Source organism: Plecotus auritus, assembly GCF_963455305.1.
Source record: "Plecotus auritus genome assembly, chromosome: 6".
Lineage (NCBI taxonomy): Eukaryota > Metazoa > Chordata > Mammalia > Chiroptera > Vespertilionidae > Plecotus > Plecotus auritus.
In genome coordinates, this window is record NC_137773.1 from 117027154 (window position 1) to 117040694 (window position 13541).

Here is a 13541-nt window from a genome sequence, read left to right on the forward strand (position 1 = left end):
TTCTAAGGCTGGTAGAAAGTTAAATTTCCTTACCAATGAATCAGCTGCACTATTTATGTTGTGCAGATTAAATTCAAACTTGCCCAAAAGTTTAAATAAGAGAGGAGGCCACACCTGATGATGTAAGAGATAAAATGTTCTTGTCTGTGGGCAAACACAAAATTCTATCTCTTTGCTAAACAAACCCCTCAGGTTTAATACAATTAGTCAATTTTCTCTCAAAAGCTGTGGTTTCATAGACATTTCTTATGATTCAGTCTTCCACAAATTTCAGTAAGTTTTCTTAGAAAAGCAGTCCTAGAGATGGTTTTGTAAACTTTTTAGTTTCTTACATAAAAATCTCAACATACGGGCCAGCTTTTACTCAGACTACCTGTTTTAGATATGTGATACAATGGGAAAGATAAACAGCAAGTAAAGATAGAAATTGTGGTGAAAAAGCTGGAAGGAACTACATTAAAATAGCAATCTTTTTCACTGGCTGGTAGGATTATGGCTAATCTAATCTTGATTTTGATTCACTAAACTATATTATCTACAAGTTTTTAAAATTTGTTTTACAACAAGCATGTATTACTTCGATTACAAAGGTATGGAAGAGCCAATTGCATAGAAAGAGTTGCAGGAATACAGAATAAATATGTCACCTCAGCCCAGCTGGGGTGGCTTACTGGTTGAGTGTCAACCCATGAACCAAGAGGTCACTGGTTCGATTCCCAGTTAGGGCACATGCCCAGGTTGTGGCTCCATCCCCAGTAGAGGCTGTGCAGGCGGCAGCCAATCGATGACTCTCATTATTGATGTTCCTATCTCTCCCTCTCTCTCCAAAATGAATAAATTATATATATATATATATATATATATATATATATATATATATTACCTCAGATGCCACTGATACTGTTTCAGACACTTAACAGGAATTGAAGGTCTAACAAAAGTTCCTTTTTCACAGCTAGCTCAACCTAAACAATGTTAGATGAGTAATAACATATTTTTAAAAATAACAAGAGAGATAAATAGCATTTTAGAAAAAAAAATAAAGCCTATTTTTCTTATAGGGGCAACTAATTTAGCAACATTTTACAAAGCTTTTAAAACTCAATTGTCATAGAGCACCATTAGATATTCATACAGAAATGGCTCAAGCAGCTTAGAGACGACTCTTCCTCATCAGTGAGATGCCTGATTAACTGCATCAAGATGAAACATTCAGCGCATCTGGTTGGGGCCAACATGCATGATGACATGCTTCTCATAAGCCCTTTTCATTGTTTTCTCAATTTGCTTCAGAAACACTTGTGGGATTCGTCCACATAAAGTGTGTACAGTTTCCAAAAACTTCAACTGAAGAGGATAATACATGGATTGAAAGAGATTGTCTTGGAAGGGAAACTGAAAGAAAGAAAAATTTTATTTTAGTTACTAAAATGATATTTAAAATGCAAATAACTTTTACTAAGAAATGAAGCAAGAAATTACTGTAAGCATGCAGGCACAGTCTGTATATATATGGTGAAAAGGCCTCTGAGGACCCAGGGTCAAATCTTTACTCAATCCTGTGCAATCCCAAGCAATCATTAACCCATTTGTGGCTTCAGTTTCTTTACCTAAAAAAAAAAAAAAAAGATGATGTACTTGGGTCCTCAAAGCTCTTAAAATCTTGTAAGACTCAAGTAGACACTTAATCTACTATAATAAAACAGGAAATTCTTCATAATTTTTGCCTTTATAGTCTAGAGTTTAGCAATTACTACTAATATTTATTAACAATGAACTTCATTTTAATAATTCAGATACCAAATACTAGCTGGTGGTTATTTCCCTCTTACTATTAAGGTTTCAAAAAATTTCTCTTGTTTTACCGTGGAATATGTCCACAAGTATTATTTTCTGAAATAAAAATTTCAGACCATTTAGTTATGAGCATGTGTCAAAGTTTTATTACAATATTGTTGAAAGGGAAAAGGCCTCTAGTCACTCAAGTTAAAGATTTATTGTTGGGAAGGACATTTTATACCACACACACACACACACACACACACACACACACACACACACACAGAAGCCGAAGAAAAGAACGGTGGGAGGGTCTTGCCTGCCAGCAGAGTGGGTGAGTGTCTGGTTCTCTACAAGCTTCAATCCCTTTAAAGTTCATCAGAAATATTACTTAGTCATGTTTAGCAGAAATTAGATTCTTCCAAGAAGGAGGCTATGCATTATATGATACAAAATGGTTCTGCCCAAAATCATGTTTAGGATACTTTTTTCCATAGAACAATTTAGACCATTGATGAATTCCTTTTCACCACTATATCCCCAGTGACAGAAACAGAGTAGGTCAAAACTATGGAGTCATCCTTGATTCCTCTCTTTCCCTTACATCCTTTAGCCAATCCATCAGCAAGTGCTATAACTCTGTTTTGATAACATATCCCAAACATGCCCACTTCTTCCGATCTTCCTGCTATCACACAAATGCATGCCAGCCCCATCTCTCACCTGAATGGCTTCAATAAGTCATATTAAAGAGCCATTGTATTTTCACTCTTGCACTCTTTCCACCAAGTTACCAAGGAGATATTTTTAAAGTATAGGTCAGAGCGCATCATTTTCATGCAGGGGCTTTTCACTGCAATTAGAGTAAGAGTCCAACTCCTCTCTTGCCCTAAAGGTTCCATGTGACCTAGAACTCTCCATGCTCATCTCCTCTTCTCTTGTTTCATTATTCTGCTCACTATGGCTACATGCGTGTCTTTTGGGAACACCAACTCATTCCTGTCTTGCTGACTTTCACCAGGTTAATCCTTCTACTTAGCAGTATCTTTCCCCAGATTTCCCCATAGCTTCTTTCATCTGATCATGCCTCAAGTTTACATAAGCCACCCTGAGGATCCTAGCTCATCAACTCTCCTCTTTACCTGTGACTCGGTCCCTCACCCTGCCCTGGTTCCCTTTTATTACCTCTCACTATCTGATACAATTTTTAAATGTTTATTGTTCATATGAGTATTATCTGGCTTCCTCTACCCAAAATATATGCTTCATGAGGACAGGGCTTTGTCAGTCTTGTTAGTTCTGACTTCCCTAGAGCCTCCTGCATAAAATAGGTTCTTCTTAGATGATTGTTGAAAGGATTATTAGAATATGTATCTGATAGATGAATTTCCTTGGATAATGATGGGAGGAGATTGCACTTCCTTTTTACACAAACACATATACACCAGATTAAGGAGTGTGTGTGTGTGTGTGTGTGTGTGTGTGCGTGTGTATGAGAGAGAGAGAGAGAGAGAGAGAGAGAGAGAGAGAGAGAGAGAGAGGAAGGGAGAAGGGACAGAGAGAGGAAAAATATTTTCAAAGACAAATGTGAAGAGAGAGAAATATAGTGAGAGAGAGAAAGGCAAAAAAAGAAAGCAATGAGAAAGTGTAAGCAATGTAGGGAAATATATAAGTGTGAACTGTTATCAACAAAACAATTTCTAATTATTGAGCACAGCCATATGTGAGGCATACTGGAAGTTTAAAGACCATCATTTGTTGAAATCTTGTAACAATGTTATGAGGTATGTAATAATATCTCCATTTCACAGATGAGGAAACTAAGGCCCAGCATGGGAATAGCACAGAGTTAATGACTAATAACCAGAAAGTGACCAAATTTGGACCTGAACCCAGGTCTGTTGATCCACAAAGACAAACCCTGACCCTACTTATCTGTGATGCACATCACTGTGGAGAGTCGGGAAATACATACTTTATAATGTAATCTGCCTATATTTACTCATATTACAGGATGGGTTTAGTGATATTCTGATTGAAAGGCTTGAAAGAAAAAGCCTTTTTTTGATCCACCAGAAAACAATCAAGATACTTTGTAACTACAGAATCAAACTTGATCAATTCCAAACCAGGGATGACAGATCACAAATGAAATCTGAGAATGGCTCTGACGTACACATATCTGCTCAACACCTCTTTATATGCCACTTGTATTCCTGAATGGGCTTGCCCCTGGAGTCAGTGTTTGAATATCTAAGTATGATGATATCACTAAGTACAAAACAAATTTCCTATGTATGCAAATCACCTGGCATTTGCAAACCAACAGCTGGAAATATAGGAAAAGAGGTGTTAGGCATGGGCATTCAAAACTTTCTCTGCACAGAAGATAATTCTAGGAAATTTCGAGCTGGAATTCTTTGGGAATCTCCTTAGTGAAATGTACATTTTCACATAGGAGAAATGTGTTATTATATTGCAGGATTCACCCTCTACCTCATTCCTGCCAAAGCCAGCACATGAATCTGGGGAAGATTCCTCAATCCTAACAGAAAAAAAAATTAAAAATAAATAAATAAATAAACTCAAATAAAGTCTACATGCTTTAAGTCAGGGGGTCAACAAACTTTTCCTGTAAAGGGCTAGATAGTAAATACTTTAGACTTTGTGGACTATATGATCAGTCACTACTACTCATTTCTGGCATTGCAGCATGAAAGCAGCCACAGACAATACATAAATGAATAGTTGCTACTATGTCCCAATAATACTTTATTTATGAATGCTGAAATTTGAATTTTATATAATTTTCTCATGTCCTAAAATATTCTTTTTATTTTTATTTAAAAGCCATTATTGGATAGCCACAGGGAACTGAGAAAAAAAATTGAAAGAGAGTAAAAACAAACAAGCAAACAAACAAAAATTCCTAACTCACATATCTTACAAACACTGGCAGCAAGCTGGATTAGGCCTAAGTTTGGTGACCCCTAATTATGTCTTGGAATTGTCAATGAAATTCAGGGAAGATGAAGTCAGTGAGAACTTCAACAAAGAGGCAGTAAATTTTAAAAAGACATAGAAACCATAAAAGAGAACTAGTCAAAATGAAGAATGAAATAACAAATGAAAAATACACCAAGAGGAATCAATAGCAAATTAGATAAAGAAAAGGACTGAATCTACAATTTAAAACACAAAGTAGTGGAAAACACCAACTAGGAACAACAAAAAGAAAAAATAATTTTAAAAAATGAGAATATTTTAAGGAATATTTGGGACGACATCAAGGGTAACAACATTTGCATCATAGGGGTAACAAAAGGAGAAAAGAGAGAAATAATAACTGAAAACTTTCCTAACCTGGTGAAAGAAATATATATATAAGTCCAAGAAGTGCAGAGAGTCCCAAACAAGATAGACACAAAGAGGACAACACTATGACACATCATAATTAAAATGCTAAAGGATAAAAACAAAGAGATAATCTTAAAAGCAGCAAGAGAAAAGCATTTAGTTACTTACAAAGGAGCTCCCATAAGACTGTCAGCTGATTTCTCAACAGAAATTTTCCAGGCCAGAATGCACTGGTACAAAATATTCAAAGTGACCTATAATCAAGATTATTCTACCCAGGAAGAACCAAGATGGCGGCATAGGTAAACACATACACTTGCTGCCTCTCACAATCACATCAAAATTCCAACTAAAAGGTAGAACAACTACCATCCAGAACCACGGGAAAGCTGCCTGAGTGGAAGTTCCACAACTAGAGAGGTGAAGAAAGTGTATTGAGACTGGTAGGATGTGTGGAGGCACGGAAAGTGCTGGCACCTAGATGTGCTGCTCTTTTAATTGGGAGGGAGTTACAAGCTCCCGCTTGCTCTGAACTCCAGTTCTGGGTGAACTCTGGGGGATCCACACTCATACCGGGAGAAACTGGACTGTCTAGCATTGGGACAGGAATGTGAGGGCAGCTTTCTCTCAGAGGTGCTCACAGCGATCATTGTTCCTATGCGGGGACACAGGACGCGGAGACATAGGGACCTCTCTGGTGCAGGGCTGACTGGCAGCCATTGCTGTTTGCTCTGCACTGGTGATTCCCAGAGATCCCGCCTAACCCAATTTACAATCATACCCAAGATGTGCTCATTGGCTTTTGCATATGAATGGCCTGTCCTTTCTCCACCTAAAACCTGTCAAACTGCAGCTGGGTCAGAGAGCCCCAGAGCTTCCAAAAGAAGTCCCAAGGTCCGGCAGCAGCAGCCTGCATTGCTTCACAGCTGGGCCTCATCTGGGCACTTCCAGACGCCATACAAAGAGGGGGAATCTGCAGATCTCTCCGTAGCTCCTACTGGGCAGCCCCAGACACTGGCTGACTTTGCACCTCCTTGGAGATCCAAGAGCCAGTGTACCCAGTGGTCAATGTGAGACCATACCAGATTACAACTCCTCACATCCATAAGAGACACACTCAAGGGGCAGACTCAGTGAGTACCAAAGCCCCCCTGAAGCCAGTCCTGCCTCATAAGGGTGTCTCCTGCACAGCAGATCTTCCATTGTAGACACAGCTGGTCCTCACAGCCAACTGGCCTGAAAGTCAATTCCTCCCAGTGATACCAACAGAAATCAAGGCTTAACTACAACAAGACTATGCACACAGCCCACAAAGGGGTGCACCAAGAGTGTCCACCTCAAGTGACTGGGGAGGCTGAACTACTGGGCCCTATAGGACACCTACCACACAAGACCACTCTATCAACTCAAGGACACTTAGCTGCTACCCAGTACATAGAAACAAACACAGGGAAGCAGCCAAAATGCAGAAACAAGTCACAAATGAAAGAAAGTCACAAATGAAAGAAATGGATGAAAGCAAAATGCAGGATATAGAGTTTAAAACCATGGTTATAAGGTTACTCAAGAATCTGCTAGAAACCTCTGAGGAATTTAGTGAGACCCTCAAGGAGATGGAAAAGGACCAGTCAGAAATTAAGCATACACTGACTGAAATAAAGAATATTATACAGAGCCCTGACCGGTTTGGCTCAGTGGATAGAGCGTCGGCCTGCGGACTGAAGGGTCCTGGGTTCGATTCCGGTCAAGGGCATGTACCTGGGTTGCAGGCACATCCCCAGTGGGAGGTGTGCAGGAGGCAGCTGATCGATGTTTCTCTCTCATCGATGTTTCTAACTCTCTATCCTCTCCCTTTCCTCTCTGTAAGAAATCAATAAAATATATTTAAAAAAAAAGAATATTATACAGAGATTCATCAGCAGACTAGAGGATCCCAAGAATAAAGTCAAAGATTTGAAATATGAAGAAGCAAAAAAACACCCAACTGAAAAAGCAAAAAGAAAAAAATAATCCAAAAATACGAAAATAATGTAAGGAGCCTCTGGGACAACTTCAAACATACCAACATCCAAATTATGGGGGTGCCAGAAGAAGACAGAGAGCAAGATATTGAAAACCTATTTGAAGAAATAATGACAGAAAACAAACTTCCTCTACCTGGTGAAAGAAATAGACTTACAAGTCCAGGAAGCATAGAGAACCTCAAACAAGAGGAATCCAAAGAGGACCACACCAAGACACATCATAATTAAAATGCCAAGGGCAAAAGACAAAGAGAGAATATTAAAAAGCAGCAAGAGAAAAACAGTTAGTTACCTACAAGGGAGTACCCTTTCAACTGTCAGCTGATTTCTCAACAGAAATTATGCAGGCCAGAAGGGAGTGGCAAAAAATATTCAAAGTGATGAATAGCGAGAACTTACAATCAAGATTACTCTACCCAGCAAAGCCATCATTTAGAATTGAAGGTCAGATAAAGAGCTTCACAGACAAGAAAAAGCTAAAGGAGTTCATCACCACCAAACCAGTATTATATGAAATGCTGAAGGGTATTCTTTAAGAAGAGGAAGAAAAAGAAAAGGGTAAAGAAAAATAATTATGAACAACAAAGTGACAACAAATACATATCTATCAACAAGTGAATCTAAAAATCAAGTGAATAAAAAACCTGATGGCCCTAGCTGGTTTAGCTCAGTGGATAGAGCGTCAGCCTACAGACTGAAGGGTCCCAGGTTCGATTCCGGTAAAGAGCATGTACCTTGGTTGTGGGCACATTGCCAGTGGGGGGGGGTGTGCAGGAGGCAGCTGATTGATGTTTCTCTCTTATTGATGTTTCTAACTTTATATCCCTTTCCTTTCCTCTCTGTAAAAAATCAATAAAATATATATTTAAAAAAAAAACAACCTGATGAACAGAACTGGTGAATGTAATAGAATCAGGGGCGTGGAAAGGGAGCAGACTAACAATTCTCAGGGGGAAGGGGTTGTGGGGGTGTGGGAAGAGATTGGACAAAGAGCTTATACCTATGGGCAAGGTCAGTGGGGGGGGGGGTAAAGGCCTGGAGTGGGGAGGGAACTGGGTGGAGGGGAGCTATGGGGGTAAAAAAGAGGAACATCTGTAATAATATGAACAATAAAAAAAATTACTCTACCCAGAATGGCTATCATTTAGAATTGAAGAAGACATAAGAGCTTCCCCCCAAAAGAAAAAAGCTAAAGGAGTTTATCACCATAAACCAGTATTACAAGAAATGGAAAGGGACTTCTTTAATAGAAAAGAGCACAAATATGAATAATAAATAGCAAAAACTATATATCTATCAATAATCACCTTAAATATAAATGGATTAAATACTCCAATCAAAGACATGGGGTAGATACATAAATAAGAAAACATGAACCAAAAGTATGCTGACTAAAAGAGAACCATTTCAGATAGAAACATACATACAGACAGGAAGTAAATGCATAAAAAAGATACTTCATGTAAATGAAAACAACAACAACAAAAAAACTGGTCTAGCAATGATATCAGGCAAAATAGACTTTTAAAAAACTATGAGACAAACAAGGAGATTTCATAATGATAAAGGGATCAATTAAACAAGAGACTATAATTCTAATAAACTTTTATATACCTAACAAAGGAGCACCTAAATTTATAAAGCAAATATTGACAGATACATAGAGAAATAGCTAGAAATACAGTAGTTGTAAGGAACTTAACACATCATTGATATCAAAGGATAGGTTATCCATACAGAAAAGTATACACATTCTTTTCAAGCACACATGGGACATTTTCCAGAATAGACCACATGATAAGCCACAAAACAAGTCTCAGTAAATTTAAGAAGGTGGAAATCATATCAAGTATCATCTACAACTACAATAGTATGAAACTACAAATTAATTACAAGAAGAAAACATAAGAACACATGGAGATTAAATGTCATGTTACTAAACAATAAATGGGTTAATAATGACATCAAGGAAGAAATCAAAAGAAACCTTGAGACAAATGAAAATGAAATCATGGAGAGAAACCAAGATGGCGGCATAGGTAAACACCTAAACTGCTGCCTAGCACAACAATTTCAAAACTACAACTAAAAGACAGAACAGACACCATCCAGAACCACAGGAAAGCAGGCTGAGTGAAAATTCTACAACTAGAAGGAAGGAGAAAAGCTCACAGAGAATTGGAGGTACGGCAAAGGGTCTTTGTGCGCGCAGAGAGGAAGGGCGGCTGAGAGCCTGGCTGACTTTCTCTGGCGGAAGGGGGAAGGAAGCCTCCGACCGCACTGAACCCCAGTTCTGACTGCACTGAACCCCAGTTCCAGGCGAGCCCCTGGGGACCCACGCTCTTGTGGGGGGAGTCTGGACTCTCGGGCGGAGACTGTGGAGCCGGGGAAGGCGGAGGACTGAAAGTGCGCACGCGCGCACGCGCTGGTGCGCACAAAGGCTGCGGTGGTTGCCACAGGCTTTCCCTAGTGGAGGGGAGTCAGAGGATTCTGACTGCACTGAGCTCCAGTTCTGACTGCAGTGAACCCCAGTTCCAGGCGAGCCCCTGGGGACCCACGCTCTTGTGGGGGGAGTCTGGACTCTCAGGCGGAGACTCGAGCTGGGGAAAGCGGAGGACTGAAAGCGCAAGTGCGCGCAGGGGCGGGGCTGACAGGAAGCCAAGACTGAGGCTCCACCCCATCCAAGCTGAGCACAGAGGCTATTGCAGTTTGGCAAGTCTAATCCTATAGGGCTGTCTCCAGCACCGGGCTTCTCCCAGCATAGACACAGCTGATCCTTACAGCCAACTGACCCGGAGGTCAATTCTTCCCAGTGATACCAACAACAATAAAGACTTAATTACAACAAGGCTGTACACACAGTCCACAAAGGGGTGCACCAAGAGTGTCCACCTCAGGTTAACTGGGGAAGCAGACCCACTGGGCCATATTGGAAACCTAGCACAAATATCTACCTTACCAACTCAGGGAATCAATGAAAATGCGGGGTCAAAGAATCAGATCACAAATGAAAGAAATGGAGGAAAACAAACGACTGGATATAGAATCAAAACCACCGTTATAAGACTTTTTAAGAATATCCTAGAAAAGGCCGATAAATATAACGAGACCCTCGAAGATATGAAAAAGGACCAACTAGAAATTAAACATACACTGACTGAAATAAAAAATATTATACAGAGACCCAGAAACAGAATAGAGGAACACAAGAATCAAGTCAAAGAATTGAAATACAAAGAAGCAAAAAACACTCAACCCAAAAAGCAAAAAGCAAAAAAAAAAATCCAAAAAGTTGAAGATAATGTAAGAAGACTCTGGGACAACTTCAAGCGTACCAACATCAGAATTATGGGAGTGCCAGAAGAAGAGAGAGAGCAAGATACTGAAAACCTATTTGAAGAAATAATGACCGAAAACTTCCCCCACCTGGTGAAAGAAATAGACTTACAAGTCCAGGAAGCCCACAGAACCCCAAACAAAAGGAATCCAAAGAGGACCACACCAAGACACATCATAATTAAAATGCCAAGAGCAAAAGACAAAGAGAGAATATTAAAAGCAGCAAGAGAAAAACAGTTAATTACCTACAAGGGAGCACCCATACGACTGTCAGCTGACTTCTCAACAGAAACTATGCAGGCCAGACGGGAGTGGCAAGAAATTTTCAATGTGATGAATAGCAAGAACCTACAACCAAGATTACTCTACCCAGCAAAGCTATCATTCAGAATTGAAGGGCAGATAAAGAGCTTCACAGATAAGAAAAAGCTGAAGGAGTTCATCACCACCAAACCAGTATTATATGAAATGCTGAAAGGTATTCTTAAAGAAGAGGAAGAAGAAAAAAGTAAAGAGAAAAATTATGAACAACAAATACATATCTATCAACAAGCGAACCTAAAAATCAAGTGAATTAAAAACCTGAGGAGCAGAATAATCTGGTGAATATAATAGAATCAGGGGCATAGAAAGGGAGTGGACTGATAATTCTCAGTGGGAAAGGGGTATGGGGGGTTCATGAAGAGAATGGACAAAAATCATACACCTTTGGATGAGGACAGTGGGGGGGGGAGGTAAGGGCAGAAGGTGGGGTGGGAAAGGGGTGGAGGGGAGCTATGGGGGGAAAAAGGAGAAATAATTGTAATAATCTGAATAAAGATTTATAAAAAAAAAAAAAGAAAATGAAATCATAATGATAAAAAAATCCATGGAAAACAGACAAAGCAGTTCTAAGAGGGAAATTCATAGCAATGCAGGCCCATTCAAAAAAAAAAAAAACTTAAATAAGAATATAACCTTACACCTAAAGAGAATTAGAAAAAGAACAAACAAAGCCCAAAGTGAGAAGAAAGAAGGAAAAAATAAAAATAAGATGGGGAATAAACACAATAGTCTAAAAACACAATACAAAAGATCAATGAAACCAAGAGCTAGCTCTTTGAAAAGATAAACAAGATTAATAAACCTTTAAATGGATTAAGAAAAAAAAAAAAAAAGAAACATGACCCAAATAAATAAAATAGAAATGAAAGAGGTGTAATAACAACTGACAACACAGAATGACGAAAGATTATAAAAAGTACTACAATAATTTGCCAACAAGTTGAACAATGTGGACAAAAATGCATAAGTTCCTAGAAATGTACAATCTTTCAATGCTGAATTAAAAAAAAAACAGAAAAATTGAACAGACCAATAACTACTAACAAAATTGAATTGGTAGTACAAAATTCCCAACAAACAAAAGTCCTGGACCAGATGGCATCATAGTTTATTTTTACTGAGAATTTTAAAGAATTAAAGCTACCTTTCTCAACCTGTTTTTAAAAATTCAAGAGAAAGTAAAGATACCAAGTTTATTTTTTGACGCAAGCTTTGCCTAAATCCAAAATCAGACAAAGACATTACAAAAAAAGAAAATTATAGGCCAATATCCCTGACGAACACAAATGCAAAAACCCTCAACAAAATATTAGGAAACCAAATTCAGCAATACATTAAAAAGATCACATACCATTATCAAGGGGGATTTATTGCTGGGATGGAAAGATGTTTCCAGGGATTTATTGCTGGAATGGAAAGATGTTTCCAGGTATGTAAAACAATTAAAGCAATATACCACATAAACAACATGAAATATAAAAAAAAAATCATGTGAACATATCAATAGATGTAGGAAAAGCATTAGACAAAATCTAGCATCCATTTATGATGCTAAATTCTCAGAGAAGTAAAAATAAATGTAATGAATCTCAACATAATAAAGGTCATATGTTACAAGCCAATAGATAACATCATACTAACTGGGGAAAATCTAAAAGCATTTTCTTTGATATTAGGAATAAGACAAAAATGTCCACTTTCACCACTTTTATTCAACTTAGCACTGGACGTCCTAGCCACAGCCATCAGAAAAGGCAAAGAAATAAAAGTCATCCATTAAAAAGCAAAAACTAAAACTGTCATTATTTACATATGGCATGATTTTACACAGAGAGAGCTCTAAATATTTCCCCCAAAACTATTAGAATTGAGAAATGAATTTAGAAAAATAGCAGGATACAAAATAAAAATCCATAAACCAGTTTGGTATTCATACACTAATAATGAACTAACAGAAAGTGAAATTAAAAAACATGGGGAAACAGAGAAACAGATCCCAGATGAAAGTGTGGGAGGAATCTCTGGAATGAGAAGTAAAGGAAATGGAGGCAAGCAATTTATCAGAAATAGAGTATAAGTAATGGTTTTTTAGAATGCTCAACAGCATGAAAAATGACATTGAAAACAACCAATCAGAAATGAAGAATGATATAGGTGAAATAAAGAATACACTGAAAGGAATTTAACAGTACATTAGAAGAAGCAGAGGACTGAATCAGCAAATTAGAAAATGAGATAGAAAAAATCTCAATGGGAGCAACAAAAAGAAAACATACTTAAAATGCATGAGGACAATTTAAGGGAACATTGGGAACATGAAACAGAGAAACATAAGCATCAAAGGGGTACCAGAGGAAGAAGAAAGTGAGCAAAGGATAGAGAACCTGTTTGAAGAAATAATGACAGAAAACTTCTCTGATATTAGGAAGAAAAAACTCACACAAGTCCAACAAGCTCACAGACTCCCAAACAAGATGAACCCAAAAAGACTGACACCAAAAAAAACTTCTGGAAGATATCAAAAAGACTGGCACGTTATAATTAAACTAGAGGTCCGATGCATGAAGAATCATGCAAGAATGGGCCTTCCTTCCTCTGGCTGCCGGCACTGCCTTTGCTCCGGCCACAGCCATCTTTCCACCTTCCCACTTGCCCAGATGCCCGGAGCGGCTGGGGCAGTACGGAATGCCTGTGTTCTGCCCTGCCCCTGGCCACATG

General features: G+C 38.5%; 1 protein-coding gene across 2 annotated transcripts in view; it reads right to left on the minus strand.

Annotated features, from left to right (window-relative positions):
* Positions 1–1043: 1043 nt before the first annotated feature.
* Positions 1044–13541, minus strand: part of GXYLT2 (glucoside xylosyltransferase 2) — a 155828-nt gene continuing 143330 nt past the window's right edge. For both annotated transcript variants that reach the window (XM_080671933.1, XM_080671934.1), the window contains one exon: positions 1044–1395. In XM_080671933.1, coding sequence (XP_080528059.1) covers positions 1213–1395 — 183 coding nt within the window. In that variant the 3' untranslated portion in view covers positions 1044–1212. The remainder of the gene's footprint in view (positions 1396–13541) is intronic.